The sequence below is a fragment of the Monodon monoceros genome, unplaced genomic scaffold (assembly GCF_005190385.1).
Source record: "Monodon monoceros isolate NGI ecotype Baffin Bay Population unplaced genomic scaffold, NGI_Narwhal_1 Super_Scaffold_9, whole genome shotgun sequence".
In the NCBI taxonomy this organism is placed as follows: domain Eukaryota; kingdom Metazoa; phylum Chordata; class Mammalia; order Artiodactyla; family Monodontidae; genus Monodon; species Monodon monoceros.
In genome coordinates, this window is record NW_021703786.1 from 12226021 (window position 1) to 12243959 (window position 17939).

The 17939-nt window shown below is 39.6% G+C and overlaps 1 protein-coding gene across 1 annotated transcript in view; it reads left to right on the forward strand.

Annotated features, from left to right (window-relative positions):
* The first annotated feature begins 257 nt into the window (after nt 1-257).
* The window catches only part of LOC114888947 (leucine-rich repeat-containing protein 37A3-like), a 43066-nt gene continuing 25384 nt past the window's right edge, over nt 258-17939 (forward strand). The window contains exons 1-5 of the mRNA XM_029211633.1: nt 258-2953; nt 5328-5399; nt 12347-12418; nt 15898-15969; nt 16600-16680. Coding sequence (XP_029067466.1) covers nt 258-2953; nt 5328-5399; nt 12347-12418; nt 15898-15969; nt 16600-16680 — 2993 coding nt within the window. The remainder of the gene's footprint in view (nt 2954-5327; nt 5400-12346; nt 12419-15897; nt 15970-16599; nt 16681-17939) is intronic.

Consider the following 17939-nt stretch of genomic DNA (forward strand, 5'->3'; position numbering starts at 1 on the left):
TAGGGAGGGGTTGGGAAGAGGGCCCGGCAGGAGGTAATTGTCACCTTTGCAAGGGGAAGGATGGCTTGCGCCCTGGGGACTCTGGGAAAAAAGCCCACTCTGGTGGCGCGGATTGGATCTCCGCACGAACCTAATAAAGGTGACGTAACTAAAGATGTCATAAATAACGGGTGGAACGTTAGGCGGGGGAGGGGCGCGCGGTTGCTAACGTGAGCGCTGGTGTCGGCACTGGCATAGCGGTTCAGCTCGGATGCAGGATGTGGCTCCTGCTCCTCACTGGCCTGGGTCACTGCGCCTGGGAGCCACCGCACGTTATGTCCCGGCTGCGCCTTTGGTTGCCACGGCTCTTCCTCACGTGGCTACAACTGTGGCTTCAAGTCCAAGCAGTTCAGCCTCCGGAGTGGGCCCTGGGCCCCGTCCAGGTGACCCCCAACTCCCCGCGGCTGACAGAGGCTTGGTCTTCATACGCCTCACACCCCCCTCCCAAATTGCCCCATGCCCTTACACCCCTGGCAGAAGCCGGGGGCTTTAATTACTTGACGTCCTCGTCTCCAGTCCAGATGTTGGCCCCGCCTCATCAGGAGTTGACTGAGACTGAGGCTCCATACCCGGACACGGGTTCCGTTGCAGAGCTGCCTACAGGGCCAGATCAGTTTGCTGTTCCACATCAGGATCTGAATAACAAACAAACCCAACATCAAAAGATCCCAGAGGCGGTTCCAGTGCCAGACTGGGATCAGAATCAGCCCTTGGTTCTGCCTTCTCGACACAAAAGTAAGACTGAAAACATAGGTCTAGATCAGGCTGAAGGTCACCAATCAGTTGAAATACCTGTTCCACCTCTAGGTAGTAAGAGCTCAAAACCAATGAAGTTTATTGTTTCACCCCCAAACCTGAAGAAAGATCTACTTCAGCGTCAACGGCTTGCCAAAGCGTCAACAGGCCAATTTGAAAAACACACTCAGGGTCTAGAACAACAGTTGCAGGGTGATTATTTAGATCCCAGTATGGATGCCTTTTATCCTGAGGAGAGCCTATCTAGGGCTTTTCTGGGTAGCCCAGATGAACCTCCAGAGCCCCCAGAGGAAGCTGTAATTTCTCCATCCCAGCAGGAGGCCCAAATTTGTCATCCAGAGCTCACTGAGGAGGCTGAATCTTTACCCCAGCAAGAGGCCCCTGCCCAGCATCCACAGACCCCCGAGGAGGTTGAATCTTTTTTACCCCAGGTAGAGAAACAGCCTCAGCAACCAGAGCCCACTGAAGAAGTAGAACCACCACCACTTCAGCAGGAGGCTCCATCTCGGCCTTCAAAGGCCCCTGAGGAACTAGAAACTTCAAGTCCTCGGGAGGCCCTAGCCCAGCTCTTGGAGACACGTCAGGAGGTTGTAGTTCGACTAGTAGCACACCATGGGGTAAGTGAAGCTCAGCAGTCAAACTTGTACAATGTCACTGTTAAACCTCTGGATCTAACACTTACCATAACTCCACAGGTCACCAAAGAGGTTGAACCTTCTCCAGTCCAGCAGAACACCCCATCTCAGCCTCCAGAGAGCCCCGAGGAGGTTGAACCTTCTCCAGTCCAGCAGGAGACCACAGGTCAGCCTCCAGAGCCTCTTGTGGAAGCTGAGCCTTCTCCAAGTGAAAAGGAACAACCAACTCAGCGTTCTGAGCCTACAGAGCCTCCAGCAACCCAGCAGGAGACCCCAGCTCAGCTTTCAGAGTCTTTTGGAGAAGCTGAAGCTTCTGCAACCCAGGAGGAAACCTCAGCTCAGTCTCCAGAGCCCCCTAATGAGGCAGAATCTTCTCCAACCCAGCAGGAGATCCCAGCTCTATCTCCAGCGGAGATAGACCCTTCTGCAACCCTGCAGGAGCAACCAGCTCAGCCTCCAGAGCCTCCTGGTGAGTTTGAATCCTCTCCAACTCAGTCTCCAGAGCTCTCTAACGTGACTGTAGTTTTCTCTCCAGAGCATCCTGTGCCAACAGTTTCTCCTCTAGGTCAGGATCAAGCTCAGCTTCTGCAGCGGCCCGATGTCACTGTTAAACCTGTGGGTCTTGCACTTATCGTAACTCCAGCATTCACTAATGAGGTTGAAACTTCTCTACCCCAACAAGAAACCTCGGCTCAGTCTACAGTGTCCTCTGAGCAGTTGGAACCTTTGTCAGTCTGGCAGGAATTTTCAGATCAGCATTCAATCCCCTCTGAAAATGTTGAATTTTTTCCAGTTCACCAAGAACCCCCAATTCAACCACCATACCCCGAGGTGACATTTCAAAATCCAGAGCAAGTTCAGGCTCACCACCCAACCTTGATTGAGGTCACAATTCAACCATTGGACCTTGGACTGACCAGAAGGCCAGAACCCACTAAGGAGGATGAACCTTCTCCAGTCATGCAGGAGACCTTAACCCAGCCTGCAGAACCGCCTAAGGAGGTTTTTGTAGCTCAGCCTCCAGTATATCACAATCCAATAGTTCCAACACCAAATCAGGATCACACTGAGCCTCCAACATCACCCAGTATCACAGTTAAACCTTTGGACCTGGAGCTTACCACAACTCCAGAACCTACTACAGAGTCTGAACATTCTACAGCCTGGCAGCAGACTACAGCTCCCCCTCCAAAACACCCTGAGGTGACACTTGAACAACCAAACCTGTCTCAAGTCACAGTTTCACCTGTGGACCTGGGAGTTAACATATCTCAGCAACCAAGGCCATCTGACACGGTTCTTTTTCCTTCGACTCAGTATTCAGTATCCACAGGTCTTCCTGGTGTAAGATATACCCCAGAAAAGAAGCAGCCAGAACAGAATGCCACCACAAACATCAGCATATGTGAGCTCTGTACCTGCAAAAATGAGACGCTGTCGTGTGTTGGTCTCAGCCCAAAGCAGAAGCTCCACAGAGTGCCTGAGCCAGAGCCTAACGCCTACAACGGCACCTTCACCATCATGTAAGAATTACCCTTCCTCATTTGTTCTCTGCATCCTGCCTGAACTGGCAGCCTTTCTTCAGGTCTTCCTGGGTCCTCCTTATCTCCCCAATCCACATTGACTGACTTTCTGTTTCCACCTTTTGTTTGTCAATGATTCCTTATCTTCATTCTCCTTCTTACTATTTTTCCCTCTCCTCCAGTCTTTTACTTTTAATTGCCCTTATTTTTTCCTTTTCCATTTTTTCCCTCATTATTTAATTCCTTAAGATTTATTCTTCTCCCATCTTTACTCCATCCTCTTTACAGCAACATGTCCTCTCCCCATCTCATTGGTGGTAATACAACAATGTGTTTAAGAGTAGAGATTCCGGAGCCAGACTACCTGGGTTTGAACCCAGGTCTGTCATTTATTAGCTTTATGACTCAATTTCCTCATCTGTAAAATGGGGATTATGGTAGTTATCATCTCATAGGATGATTCCTATGACTGCTAAATCTCCCAATGACTCCAATCTCATTGGGAGATTTAGATGAGTTAATATATGTAAAGCTCTTCTATCAGTGCCTAGCATATATTTTAGTGTTAGCTATTATTATTATTCAATCCCTCAGTTATATCTAGAACTCATCTTTGTCCCCTGGCTTTCTATATGTAGCACCCATTTTGTGCCCAACCCAGGGCTAAGTACTGTGGGAGCCACAGAAGTATATGTCATTGTCTCCAGAACATGACAATGACAAGTGGGAAGAAAGGGGATATGCCTTAAAAGGGAGGTAATATATAATTAAGTATTAAGAGAAATACAGATACGTGCTGTAATTCACCAGAACCTGTAATCACAGGAGTGTGGAGGTCACAGAAGGCTGCATGGATAAGCTAAATCTTTAGCTGGGACTTAAAGATTGGCTGTGATTTGTCAGAAAAATAATAGGCAGTACGGTCTAGGCAAAGGTGTGACTGCAGGGATGATCAGAATTTAATAGATTAGTCTGGCTGTAAAGAACTGGGTTAGGCAACAATGAAAGATAGGATTATAAAATATCTTGACTATCGGTAATGGGGGTTTGAAAGTTATGCTGTGAGATACGGGGAGCCACTGCAAGTATTCAAGCAAGAGAGACAAATGCTTAAAGCAAGAGGCTGATTTTAGATTGCATACGTAGAGCGATCTAGAGAGGAAAGCTTGGTTCAGGGAGACCAAATAGAATGCTTTATCAAAATCTAGGAGTAAAGTGAGAAGGGGCCGAATTACAGTAGTTGTGATGGAAGTAGAAAGAAAATCCTGAGAGTACTACAGAGGAAAACCTGACAAGATGTAGTAATTGACTGGAGTTGGGGGATTGTAGTACAGGAAAGAGAAAAATCACATGTGTTGATGGGCAGAATGATGATGGTATAACAGGTGGAAATACAGCAGTTGGGAAGCAGAGTCAGTTTGAGGGAGATGAGTTCAGTCTTAGGCATCTTTTATTGGTGAGCATAAAGCAACCAGAAGGCTCTGTTTGAGTGGAAATGTCCCTCAGGCAGATGGGCAGACAGGTATCCGTTTCGACTTCTTTCTGACTCCCGTGAAAAATGTGCATATAAACTGAATAGTTCCATTGTTGCTGAGGGAAGAGGACAAAGGTAAAGCGAAAGATTCAGTCATCCACTGAGTTAGTGGTTCAAACTGAACCTCAGGCATTTAACAGCTTCTTTTAAACATGTCTTATTCATGGATACATTCTCACTGTTTAAAAAAAGAAATGTCACAGAAGTATATAGGGTAAAATGTGAAAATTCCACCCCACCTTCCCTACCACCAATAAGGTAACTCCTGTTACTGTTTTGATGTGTGTCCTTCCTTCCGATCTCTTTCCTTTGCATTTTGTTCCCCTAATGAGGTAATAACTTTATTCCTTGCTCAGTGACTTGTGCTTTTCCCTACACAATATGTTTAAGAGCTATTTTCGTATTAGTCCCTCTAATTTCTAATTGCCCGTATCCTTCTAACACCTGGAGAGATTCTGAGGGCACTGAGCCAAAGCTTTGCTGTTGCCATAGGATTTCTTAATATTTATTTGCTGATATTGATAAATGTTTGCCATTTTTCTCATTGATTTGTAGGAGTCATTTTAGACACATAAGTGATTTGGGAAAAAAAGTAATTGGCATTATGTATCCAAGAATTTGGACAGATAGGAAGTTCAGGTTCTGAGGAGATGCCTCATTGTTTGTGCCAGCGGCCTCACAGTATGTTTTTATTAATTGTGCACACTGGGAAGCTGTGGGAATTAAAAAGCTGTTCTTTTCTGCATTTGAATATTCCCTACATGGTAGCCATGATTCTTTTCCTTATTCTCTACATTCTTTTCCTACCTATTCAAGCATATGAACTGTGTTTCTTCACAGAAATTTCCAAGGAAACTCTATTTCTTACATTGATGAAAGTATATGGAAGGCATACCGCTGGGCTGAGAAGCTGTGAGTATACTCTCCCCAAATATGAATACAAAAAGCTAACTGCATTGTAAGATCCTTCTTGGTCCAGAATTTTGAGGTCAATACCTGTGAGCAAAGGTATTTCCCCTTCCATATCCCAAAGCAACCTAATGATTGAAATTCTGTGTTTATTTTAAAAATTAAATTTGGCAGGACCTCTTTAAAATCAGTAAGAGACAATTTAAACTTATTTTCCATTATACAAGTAATACATGATTATATTCTCAATATATAAGAGTGAAATAACAGGTATAGTGAAAACCCTCCTTTTGCCCTAATCCCACACCCGCTACTTTGAGTTTAGTATTAATCCTTCCAGACTCTTTTCCATACGTTTGAGTACATACATATTTACAGAGAGCAAAAGAGGTTTGTGTGTTTTTCTTATCTTTTTTACATAATTAATATCCTGAAACTTGATTCCTTCATTTCATGATGTCTTAGATTTCTTTCCTTCCCAGTACATAGAGGGTTACCCCATTCCTTTAAACTCCTGCATAATATTCCATAGTATGAATGTGTTACAGTTTAATAATGCCCCTATTGAAGGAGGTTTAGATTATGTCCAGTTTTCTTGTTACTTGCATTGCTGCCATGAATATCCTTGTACATGCATTTTTGCGAGCCTGGTCGTTTATTTCTATAGAATAGTTATCTAGAAATGGGATTGTTGGGGTGAAGACTATTTATATATAAAATTTTATTTGCCCTCAAAAAATTTGTGCCAGAAAAAAAAAAAAAAAAGTTGTACCAGCTTACCCTGCAGTCACCATGCTGTGATGACATTCATTTCCCCACACCCCTCCACCACTGGAGAGTCTCACTTTTTGTTTTTTTTTTTGCTAATCTGACAGATGAATAAAAGGGGTCCCGTCTGAATTTGAATTTTCTTATTATTTGCGAAATTAAATATCTTTATATGTTTACTGAACATTTGTATTTTATCCCTGAATTGTCTGTCCTTTGCCCATTTTTCTGTTACTATTTTTTTATTGATTTGTAGAAAAAGTCAGTTTAGACACATAAGTTATTTTGGAAAAAAAAACATTCAAAGTAATTTTCATGACAGTCTGTGGTCATATCCTTAGTTCAACTTGAATAGACGTCATAAATGACTTCTGAATTAATAACAAAAGACATAACAGTCAATCTAAAAACTGGTATTATGACCACCCTTAAAGATATGCCCCCTTAGTCTGATATCTTATTGGTAATGAAAAAAATGCTAGAACCAAGCACTTTTTTAAATTTACAGATTTCCTAAATACTATATGTAGTTTATATTTCCCATGATAGTACCTAACTTGGAGATTTTATTTCCCAATCTTGTAAGAAAAATGAAAGTCATTTGGCACAAGAAATAGATAACTTAATTTCCTCTGGGAGTGGAGGGGGGTGGTAGACTGAGGGACAGAGGTAAGAGAAAAAGTTTGAATTGTGTGCTACATATTTTTGGAATTTTGAGATGTGAATATATATTACATATTTTTAAAAAATAAATTGAGATTAAAAATTAATTTTTAAAAAGCATGTGTTTGTGAGGCAGTACACTATAACATGAGTCTGGTAAGGTTTGAAGATTTCTAAGTCAGCTTGAGGTTTATACCTTATAAGCAGAGGTTCCTAACTTGAGGTCAGTGGTTCCCCAAAGCAGAATTTCTTAACCTCCCTCCTGCTCCCCCGTGTATAGCTCTTTGGCAAGCTGCAGAAGCTTATGTTCTTGGGATAATGTTTTAAAATGTATAATAAGTCAAAATATATACAAAAACAAAGGAAACCAACTATACTGAAATCGTTTTCAGAATTTTTAAAATTAGTGAAATAGTAATAAATATGCTTCTCTTAACACTTTAAATAACAAGATATAGTGGTAGGTCTAATAAATATTATAACTCCAGGGTAGTGATGAGAATGAATGGTATTTCGAGGCATCTGCAGCATATACGTGATAAGAAGTGACCTGTGATTTCTATTGGGGACCAAATTAACTATACTGCTGATCTACTGTGGTTCGTTGCCTACATTCATAATGGAAGGAAGTGCTGGTTTTAGTTAGAGATTTGTGAAAACTGAGATGTACTTTTATTTCCCATCCAAGGTTGGCACTCTGCATTCAGTCCTCTCTATTCACAGACCTCTGCCCTAAAAGGATGATCCACAAGTCGAAATTGCGTGCACACTTTTGCGTGTGTTCAAGAAAGTGCAGTTTTTTAGGGAAAAGCACCATTGCATTTATGAAATTCTCAAAGGATTCTTGCCTCAAAAGATTGAGTCACAAATGTAGGGGAGAAAAAAGACATTTCTTTCCCTGTAATTATCCTCATGAGTGATGATAAACGGATAATTTGTTTTAAATAAAAGTATCTGATAGTTGATAATTTGTCACTTTCTGAATTCACTCAATAAATATTTTTCGAGTACGTACTATATGCCACGAGCTGTTTTACATGCTAGGGTTACAGGCCCAAGAATGAAACAGCCCAAGTATCCCAGTTCTCAGGAGGTTTACAAATAAATAGAAATAAGTATATAAGTATAATAAATAGATAGATATAATTTCAAGCATTGCTAAGTACTTTGGAGAGAAAGAAAGCAGGGGAAGGAGAGTAAATCAGTTCCAGAAAGGCCTATTGTTTGCATTATATATATAGTTAAATCAATCAAACAAACAAACCCTGAGCCCTCTCAATTTCCTACAAGATTCGGAGGTGGAGAGAAGGTTAATTGTCAGTAATACAGAATCAAGAATGAATGTGAAATTCAGAAGATTGCCTTAGACCTGAACCCTGGTCTTTCTTAAATGTTACTTCATGCCTAGTTTTGATATTTTCATGGTGTGAGAAAGTTTTAGATCTGGCTTTAACTCTGATTCCCCATAGTTTTAAAATATTTTCTTCAGTCAAAATGAATATTTGAAGTTCTACAGATTAATGTATTTTATTTCAGTTATTCAGTTATTGCTTATTTGAAGCCCCTTTTTGGGTAATTTTTTGGTGACTGACTCATTCTCAGTCTAAACTTTACTTCCAGGCTGAATTTACCATTGTTAGTTTTAAAATTTCTACTGTCCTGTCATGCAAACATCTTCACAGAAAGAAACCCAATTAATTTGAAATACATACTGTTTGGTTAGCCCCTGTCCAACCATGATATTCAAACTCTAACCAGTCTGATATGGGCATCAGCCAATCAGAGAAGACAGTGCCGGAGAGAGTTGAGGACCAGCCCCATCTCTTTGCTGTACTTACTGAATCCTTGTCAACGTTCAAAATTATAATTAGTATATATGAGCTCCACTTTTGTGTAGCCTTTCTTCGTACACCATCATTTCCTGTGATGTTTGTATATCATTTATGGTATATACATACAGTTTTGTTACGTGATATGGGGAGGTAGAGTTTTTTCCTAGCTTTGATGGTATGAAAAGGGTTACCATACATGTCGTTGGACATATTGATTTGGTTTTTTTCTTTTTGAATCATTTCCATGGAAATATGAAACCACTACTTAGAGGTGAGAAAACAATCAGTCTTAACACCATCTGTTGACCATTCCCCCTAACATATATTCTGACAATCACTGCGATTCCTCCTAAAATGGTGAATTTCAAATTGAGGTCAGGGTCTTTGAATCATGCTCAGGGCTCCAAGAGTTCTTTGTGGGAATTGAAGTCTTTTGTGTTTTTGTTTTAGTGATCTTTTAAAAATGTGTGTGACTATATTCTGTATAATATGAACCACCTTCATAACTGAGTTGCAGAGTTTCCAGGTAGTAACATTTTAATTCTCATAAGCTATGAGTAAAGAATTAATTTATGAGCTGAAATTAAGCTATGAGATGGAATTAATATAAATATGTGACCAAGAGACACCGTGAGTGAAAAGCAGAACGTTTTAAATGCAGAATTCAGTGGAGATAGTTTCACAAGGCAACATAACCTGTGCTCAGATCCCCAAGGCTCCTGAAGGATGTACCACTGTTAATATCACCTGCAAGGAAGGGAATTCTTCCAGGCAAGAGAAACCTACCTTTGACATCTTATAGAGTTTCTTCTGTACTGGCTCTCTCCACCACTCCCTCACTCCACTCTTGGGATACAGGCTATGTGCCTTCCTGCTTATCAGATATAAGAAACTGGTGCAAACTGACCCCCCCCCCCACCTCCCCGCAGCATGTTCCTAGTCTTTAGTGTGAGACCAGGGGAAGCAAAGTGCTTAGCATTCCTCGGGCAGACCAAGGGGTCAGGCTTGACTGTGAGTCCTTCCTGCTCCCTTTGCTCTGCATTCTTGAGAAGTCATTGGCTGGATCTTTCAGTTTCCTAATTTATTCTTTAACTGTCATTTCTGCTGCTCGTATACTGAGTTCTTTTTTTATTATTGCTAACACTTTTCATTCGTATATTCCTGAGTTGATTAATGGATGTATTATCTGCTTACATCTGTCTGAGGGTAATAATCGTGCTGTCCTAAGGTTCTCTTGTGCTTTGTTAACTCTGATTCATTGGCTATAAGCTCTTATGTTTGTTTTTGTTTTCTGTCCTTAATGGAGTTGGCTTTCTCACATTGTTTGGTCATTCCTGAGTGTAATTCATCTTTGTAGTTGAGATTCTACTGCGTTTGTTTCCCAGCTTTAGGGGAGAAGTGAAATGAGCTGTTGGGGCTTATTACTCCCAATGGGTTCCCCTGAGAATAAGGCAGAGGTGGAAGGTGCCTTCTGGTGGCTAGTCAGGGAGTGCATACCTTTCTTCCAGGGTTCTGGGACCTTGTCCCCTTTATAACACCAATTGCTCCTGCCTAGAGGAAGACACCTTTTGCTGCCTGGACCAAGGAGGGGAGTGTGGGGTTGATGTGTGCTGTAGGCTGCTCCTACCACACTATTCCAACGGCTCACCCTGTAGGTAGCTCCGGGCCGTTTCTGGTAGGGGGGGCATTTGTGCAGCTGCTCCCACACATTGAGCTAAGGTTGTGAATTTTATGTTATATCTTTTGTATCATTCTTAGCGATTTTGGTAGAAGTTGAAGGGGTGGAGACCTGACATGTTTCAACCTGCCAGCTTGAAATAGCACAACTTCTTAGGAAACAATTTTGTATCCCTAATACATCCTAGACAAACTCAGACAAATATGTATCAGGATACAAATACAAGAATGTTCAAAGCAGTACTGTTTTTAATAAATAAAAACTAGAAAAATCTCAGTCTACACCAACAGTTGAATGAATACAGTGTGGTATAATCATACTTAGAAGTCATACACTTCATCAGAAACAGAACGCAAGCCACATAAGTAATCTTAAGTTTTCTGATAGCCACTTAAAAATAAAAGTAAAATGAAACAGATGAAATATATGTTAATTTCTTTTACTTAACCCTTATTTCCAAAATATTATCATTTTAACATGTACTCATTTTATACATTATTAATAATATATTCTACGTTGTTTTCATACTAAGTACTTAAAAATATCCAAAGTAACATCATATCTACATGTCTCGATATAAAAGTTAATGAGAGAGAGAGGCATGGACATATACACACTACCTAACGTAGTAAGGTAGATAGCTAGTGGGAAGCAGCCGCATAGCACAGGGAGATCAGCTCGGTGCTTTGTGACAGCCTGGAGGGGTGGGATAGGGAGGGTGGGAGGGAGGGAGACGCAAGAGGGAAGACATATGGGAACATATGTATATGTATAACTGATTCACTTTGTTATAAAGCAGAAACTAACACACCATGGTAAAGCAATTATACCCCAATAAAGATGTTAAAAAAAAAAAAAAGTTAATGAGAGAATCTACATTTCTTTCCCATACTAACTCTTTGAAATCACAATTTGGTTTCTAAATTTTACTACAAATACTTGATTGGTATTTATATTTCATAAAATTTACAGTCGAAAAAGTAATATCACATATGCAAATTGTTGCTAACATAAACATTTTCCAATAATTACATTGAATATCAGTTTTTTTAAATTTTAGAATAATTAAAGTTAATTAAATTAAAAATTCAACTCCTTAGTCACATTAGCCACTTTCAAATACTCAGAAGCCTCAGGTAGCTGGACATGCAACACTACATACTACAGGCAAAAATGAAATAATTTTACAAAATAGTGTTGAATGAAAGAAGCAATGTGGCAAATAATACATATAATATGATTCCACTTATATAAAGTTCAAGAACAAGCAAGACTAAACTGTGTTGTTTATGGCTGATAGAGAAAAGGCAAAACTACATTTAAAAAGCAAGGAAATTATTATTAAAATCAGGATAGTGGTTACCTCTAGGAAGTCACAGAGAGGGCTGTGATTGGAAAAGGGCACACGGGGGGCTTCTGGGATGCTGGCAGGATTCTTTCTTGATATGAATGGTGTTACGTGGGGATCTGTTTTGTAATTATTAAACAGTTGAACAGTTGTTCAATTGAATTATTGAAGTTATGTATATTTTATGCACAGATTAGTTTTCAAAAAAATTTTAATGGGGGAAAAATTCAGATGGCTTCATTTGCCCTGATACAGTTCTGTGTGGGACTTCCCATTAAGGTTTGGGGAAAGAGAGGAGGGAAGGGCAGCTCTGCAACGTTGGTGCCACCCAGAGCTGGGTTCTAACAGAGACTTCATGATCTAGAGAGTAGACATTAACTATATGATTTGGTGGGAAGAGTGGGTGGTGTGTGTGTGTCTGTGTGTGTGCGTGTGCGCATGCACACATGCGTGATGGAGAGAGATGGACACAAAGGAGGACGTGAAAAGAAGGTATAAATGAAAACAGAGCAGAAATCACCATCCCTAAATTAAATAAGAATTAGGTTGTTTAGGTGGCACCATTACCCAGCTTTCCTTCACATATAGGAGTTAGTCCTATGTAGTATATAGTTGTAGTTATTTTGCATTTTGATCCAGAAATAACCTTTTCATTTTTCAGAAATCTCAGTGAAAATTATTTGACTGAATTACATAAAGACTCATTTGAAGGCTTGCTATCCCTCCGATATTTGTAAGTTAATCATATTTATTTATGAGTTCTTATCTATAAAGTAGATTATCTATAAAGTAATTAAGGGGTTCAAGTTAGATAATCTCTTCAATTTCCTCTAGCAATAAACTTCTACAGCTCTGCAAGTCTGTGTAGGGCCCCAGCCCATCACTAGCCCTAAATATCTCCTATTCATTTTAAAATTTTTAATTATATAGGCAAGGTATAGATAGAAAAATACACTTTAGTTGTAGAGGAAAAGAGGTAATGACGTCTGAGCAATTATAGACTCCCATATGAACCTTGTTATATAAGTGTTCATATACTCTCCATCTGTATTTATATTTTGTTTATGACCTATGGATCAAATGTGGCCCACAGTCCGTTTTTATACAGCCCATAAGTTAAAAGTGATTTTTAAAGGGCTGTAAATGAGAAAAAAAAGAAACGAAGAAAAATAAGTGACACACACTGTATGTGGCCTGCAAAGCCTAAAATATTTACTTATCTGGCCTTTACAGCAAAGGTTTGAAAAAGTTGGTTTAGTGAAATGAGACGAATTAAAGTTAACCTCAAATTGTCACCTACAGGACAAGAAAATATAGACCCTTTACATTAATATGAATGCCATTAACTCATAACTTTGATAATTTAATCTAAATTGAATTAACATTTAAATATTAAATATTTATGCAGATGAATTATGTAAACAGTATTGTCAAGGGACTTCCCTGGTGGTCCAGTGGTTAAGACTTTGCCTTCCAACGCAGGGGGTGCGGGTTCGATCCCTGATCAGGGAGCTAAGATCCCACATGCCTCATGGCCACAAAACCAAAACATAAAAAAAAAGAAGCAATATTGTAACAAATTCAATAAAGACCTTAAAAATGGTCCACATCAAAAAAAAAACCTTAAAAAAAAATTAGTATTGTTAAGAACACATTAAGTTACCAAAAGAACAAGCTGTTGTTGAGGATTTCAATGCTGGAATTGTGATGCCAGTATTAAGAATGTTTAAGATGATGGTTAAGTGGTATATTTACAAATGTTTACACTAAATAAGGATATCAATAATGCCCCTAACAAGAATCTCTCCAGCCTTTTTTTTTCTTGTTTTTTGTTTGTTTGGTTTGGTTTTGGGGCCACACCACAGGACTTGTGGGATCTTAGTTCCCGGACCAGGGATTGAACCCAGGTCCCCAGCAGTGGAAGTGCCGACTCCTAACCCCTGGACAGGCAGGGAATTCCCTCTCCAGCTTCTTTTTTTTTTTTTTTTTTGCGGTACGCGGGCCTCTTGTGGCCTCCCCTGTTGCAGAGCACAGGCTCCGGACACGCAGGCTCAGCAGCCATGGCTCATGGGCCCAGCCACTCCACAGCATGTGGGATCTTCCCGGACCGGGGCACAAACCCGTATCCCCTGCATTGGCAGGCAGACTCTCAACCACTGCGCCACCAGGGAAGCCCCCTCTCCAGCTTCTTTATCAAAGAGGAAATGCTTGCCTAGTATTTCTCTTTATTTAGGGATAAGGAGATAACAGTGTTTTTTGCTATAAAAGCTCAGTTTTTGTCCTGTGTCCATGGCATCCAAAGCTGTGTATATCATTAATCCTTATTAAACCAATTAATGATCCTCTTTAGCAAATAGATTCTTCTTGCAAATATTAAAGGCTTAAGGGAAGTGGGTATAAAGAGACTCACATGACCCTAAAAATAGTTCTTTTAATTATCAAACCTTCCAAGCCTTAAGGGACAACCACCTTTATATTAATCTCTTCTCTGCCATCTGGGCTCCAAACCTTCAAACACAGTTTGGAGAAAAACAAATAAGATAAGTGCTCAGTGGACTAGGCCCTTCATTACTTCTACTATGAAATACTTTATAATCTGATTATTTCACGTTAGCATAAGTATTCTCATTCTTAAAAAAAAAAAAAAAGCCAATCAATAAAAAAGCGAAAAAAGCATATGCTAACAAACACTATGCCTAGTGTTGTAAACACGACGACGGGTAAGACAGGATTCCTTTTAGCAGCTCATGATCTCACAGGGAAAATAAACATATAAGCTCAAACCATAATGACAAAGTGCTGTGGAGGAACCATGAAGTAATAAAATTACATTTCTTTTAAAACAGTTATTTCCTCCTTCTATCCACTCTCCAGCTATATTTTGATTTTATAAATATTTGAGTTTACTTTATGTTCACACGTTGGCTTTAAACATGATAGACGATGCACATAAGCAGTATCTAGTCCATACTTTGAAGGAGTTTATACTCAGAGGAAATGGGTTGCAAAAATAGCTATATTTAAAGAAAGAAATGAATATGGGCAATGAGAGCTATAAGTTGGTATTGGAGCACAAAAGAGGGAAAGAAGACTTCAAATTGCATCAGGGAAGATGTTACTAGAGCAACGCTCTTTAAATGGGACCTCGAAGGGCCATTGGGTATCAATGACAGACATCTTGGGAAGAATAAGCTTGCAAAAGGAAAGTGGGAGAAAGGCAAAACACAGGAAAAATACTCTGAGTACCTGTAGAGTACAAGTGGGAAGAGTAGGAGATGAGAGCCAGATCATCTAGGGCTTTGGAGGCCAAGCCAAGGATAACATGCCCAGCTACCATGTTACCACAGCAGGGCTTTAGGACAAGCTTTAGCCTGCAACAGAACCAACCACTGGGAGGGCTTGTGAAAACACAAGCTCCACCCCCATAGTTACTGATTCAAGAGGTCCCCAGTAGGGCTGAGTATTTGTATCTTCAATAAGTTCACAAGTGATGCTGGTATTTGAGAACAACTTCCGGAGAGTTAATCTGGGGATCGCGTGGAGGATGGCTTAGAAACGGAGAGCGAAGAGATGGAAACACCAGTCAGAAGACAGTTATACCCATCCAGGTGAAATGAGAGACTAAGCTGGAATCAATGGAAATAACATAGTCAGCTATAGTCAAGACTAGGTATTTTCGAATAAAAGTCAATATGATAGAAAGTGTAATACTGAATTAAAGTTACATATTAATTGAGAGGAGTAACTTCCTTTCAAGTTGTGTGAAAGGGTATCTTTTATTTCTTCTGGTAATGAATTGGCCTAGAAAAACAGAACTATACTGGGAAGTGTGTAAATATAAGAATATTCCTTTGAATATTAGAAATTATAATGATATATAGAGATAAAAACTTTGAGCTCATAATCTAGAATTTGATAAGACCAGAAAAGGTGGAATCTAATCAATGCTTCTGCTCTCAGGAAAGATTACCTCCAAAATCTATCAAGATCTATAGTTGTATATTTAATTTATGAAGATCCTCAAGGTGAGACTCTTAAGAGAGGTGAAGGCAGGGTTAGGGGCTCTGGAAGGTTCAAATAATAATTCCTAAGGTTTGGAGTTTAGACCAAAGCTTCTTATTTATTATTATCATTCTAACCTCTACTAGTTATTCCTACTAATTAGATATCTAATAGCTAATTGAGGCAATATTCTCCTTTTACTTTTCCTAGAGATTTATCCTGCAATAAAATACAGTCTATCGAAAGACGTACATTTGAACCACTACCTTTTTTGGAGTTTATGTAAGTTACAACTATAACTTCATTATATTTGGAATTTTTATAAAGCTTAATTTTTCTAAAATTAATTTGTTACTCATTTTGAAATATGATGAAAATTCCTACTAAAATTTTGTAGCAAATCCTTTTTGTCTCCAGCAAAGATTAGTGTGAGAGTTATTACACGGATCAGAGTGAATCATTGTAGAGCAGTGGTTCTCAACCAGGGTGATTTTGCACGCAGGTGACATTTGGTAGTGTCTGGAGACATTTTTGCTTGTCAGTACTGTATATGCTCCTGGCATCTAGTGGACAGAGGGCACAGATGCTACTAAACATCCAACAGTGTACAGGAGAGCCTCCCACAGCAAAGAATTATCCAGCCCAAAATGTCAATAGTGCTGCCTTTCTAGAGAAATAAAGATCACTTAACACAAGTATTTAATGAGCATTTACTATTTTGTATCTAATGCACCACATATAAAATCATGAAAGTATAAATCATAGTATCTTCCACAGTGAGATTTCATTAGTGTATGGAGGGAGTAGAGATGTTATGTTTCATCATATATAAATTAGAATTATTGCCAAACGATAACTGTTCTGAAAGAATATGTATTTTTCTTCTTCTTTTGCTTGTGTCTCTTTTTGTAGAAATCTTGGTTGCAATTCACTCACAGAACTGAGCTTTGGAACGTTTCAGGCCTGGCATGGAATGCGCTTTTTACACACGTTGTAAGTGAAAAAGAAGATGAATACATGTAAAAAACTGTGTGTAAAAACACCATGAAGTTATTGGTTAGCTGGGTGTAAGCCCAGTTTGAATTCTGGAAAGTATGTCTTGAGAGCCATTTATTTTTTTTTCAAATGAGGAAACTAAGGTACAAAGAGGCCAAGAGACTTGTTTAACTCATGTGTATATAAAGCTCTGCTTTCCATAGTACCGATCTTTGGCACGGGCAATAAAAGGCACCAAGCAAAAACGCTCAGATTAGCGTTGTCATGGAATCCCACTGATGCCTCTCCACTATGCGAGTGGTCCATGAAGTTCCGCTTTTGAATTTAAATTTGATTCCTGCTCATGTGCAAAGTTCCTAACTGCTTAAAATGTATGCAACACAGAGCTGCAAAGAACTAAGTTTAGCACCCAATTCTTCAGGGAGCAAAAGGTGTGGGTGCTTCCCCAACCATTATTAGCTCTTTTAAATGGTAAAGCAGAAAGAATTCCTGAACACACACCATAGGGCTCTCCCCAGCCACCCAGAACATTATTTTTCAAAAAGCATGTATCTCTGAAGTGAATTATCTGTTGCCAGTAGGAACCTTTGTGGTATGGAAAAAGATGTTGTGTTCAGCTGTAGTGTGAAAAATATAAGGAAAATACATTGTTGTAGCCTAATTCAATATACTTTCTTTGCTGACTACTCTTCAATAAGAAGTGTGGGTTTTACACCCCTTCAGCTCAAAAATTCTGTGATTTCTCATGACACAAGGAAATGATAGTGGGTACGTTCAGTGGCCCGAAGGCGATTTTAGACTCAAGGTAAAGAGCTCTTCTACACCTGGCTTTGGAAAAGACTCTTACCTGTCTTGTGGTTCAGAAATCCAGTTTCACACAGTTCACACATTTTGGTTAATGAAGGTGTTGAGGCTGTGTCTGGAGCTGGATTAGCAATTCCTGCAGATGTCTATCTTTAGCGGCCTCCTTCCTTTCCCTTGTTAGTTTGCTGATGCCTTCCTTGGGGAGAGAGCACCAGGGTCAGGTTTTCTTTTGCCAGCACAACAGAGAGCAGGCTCATGACACCCCTTCACCGGGAGGTTTTAGTAGTGTCAATACAACGTCTTAAACTCACCACCTTTCCTAAACATCCTGTAACACCAAGAGTTCCTTATAAGAATCTGAGTTTCACTATAGTTATGTAGGCAACCCAGGAAAATACATTGTGGAAATAAATAAATAAATAAATAAATAAATAAATAAATAAATAAATAAA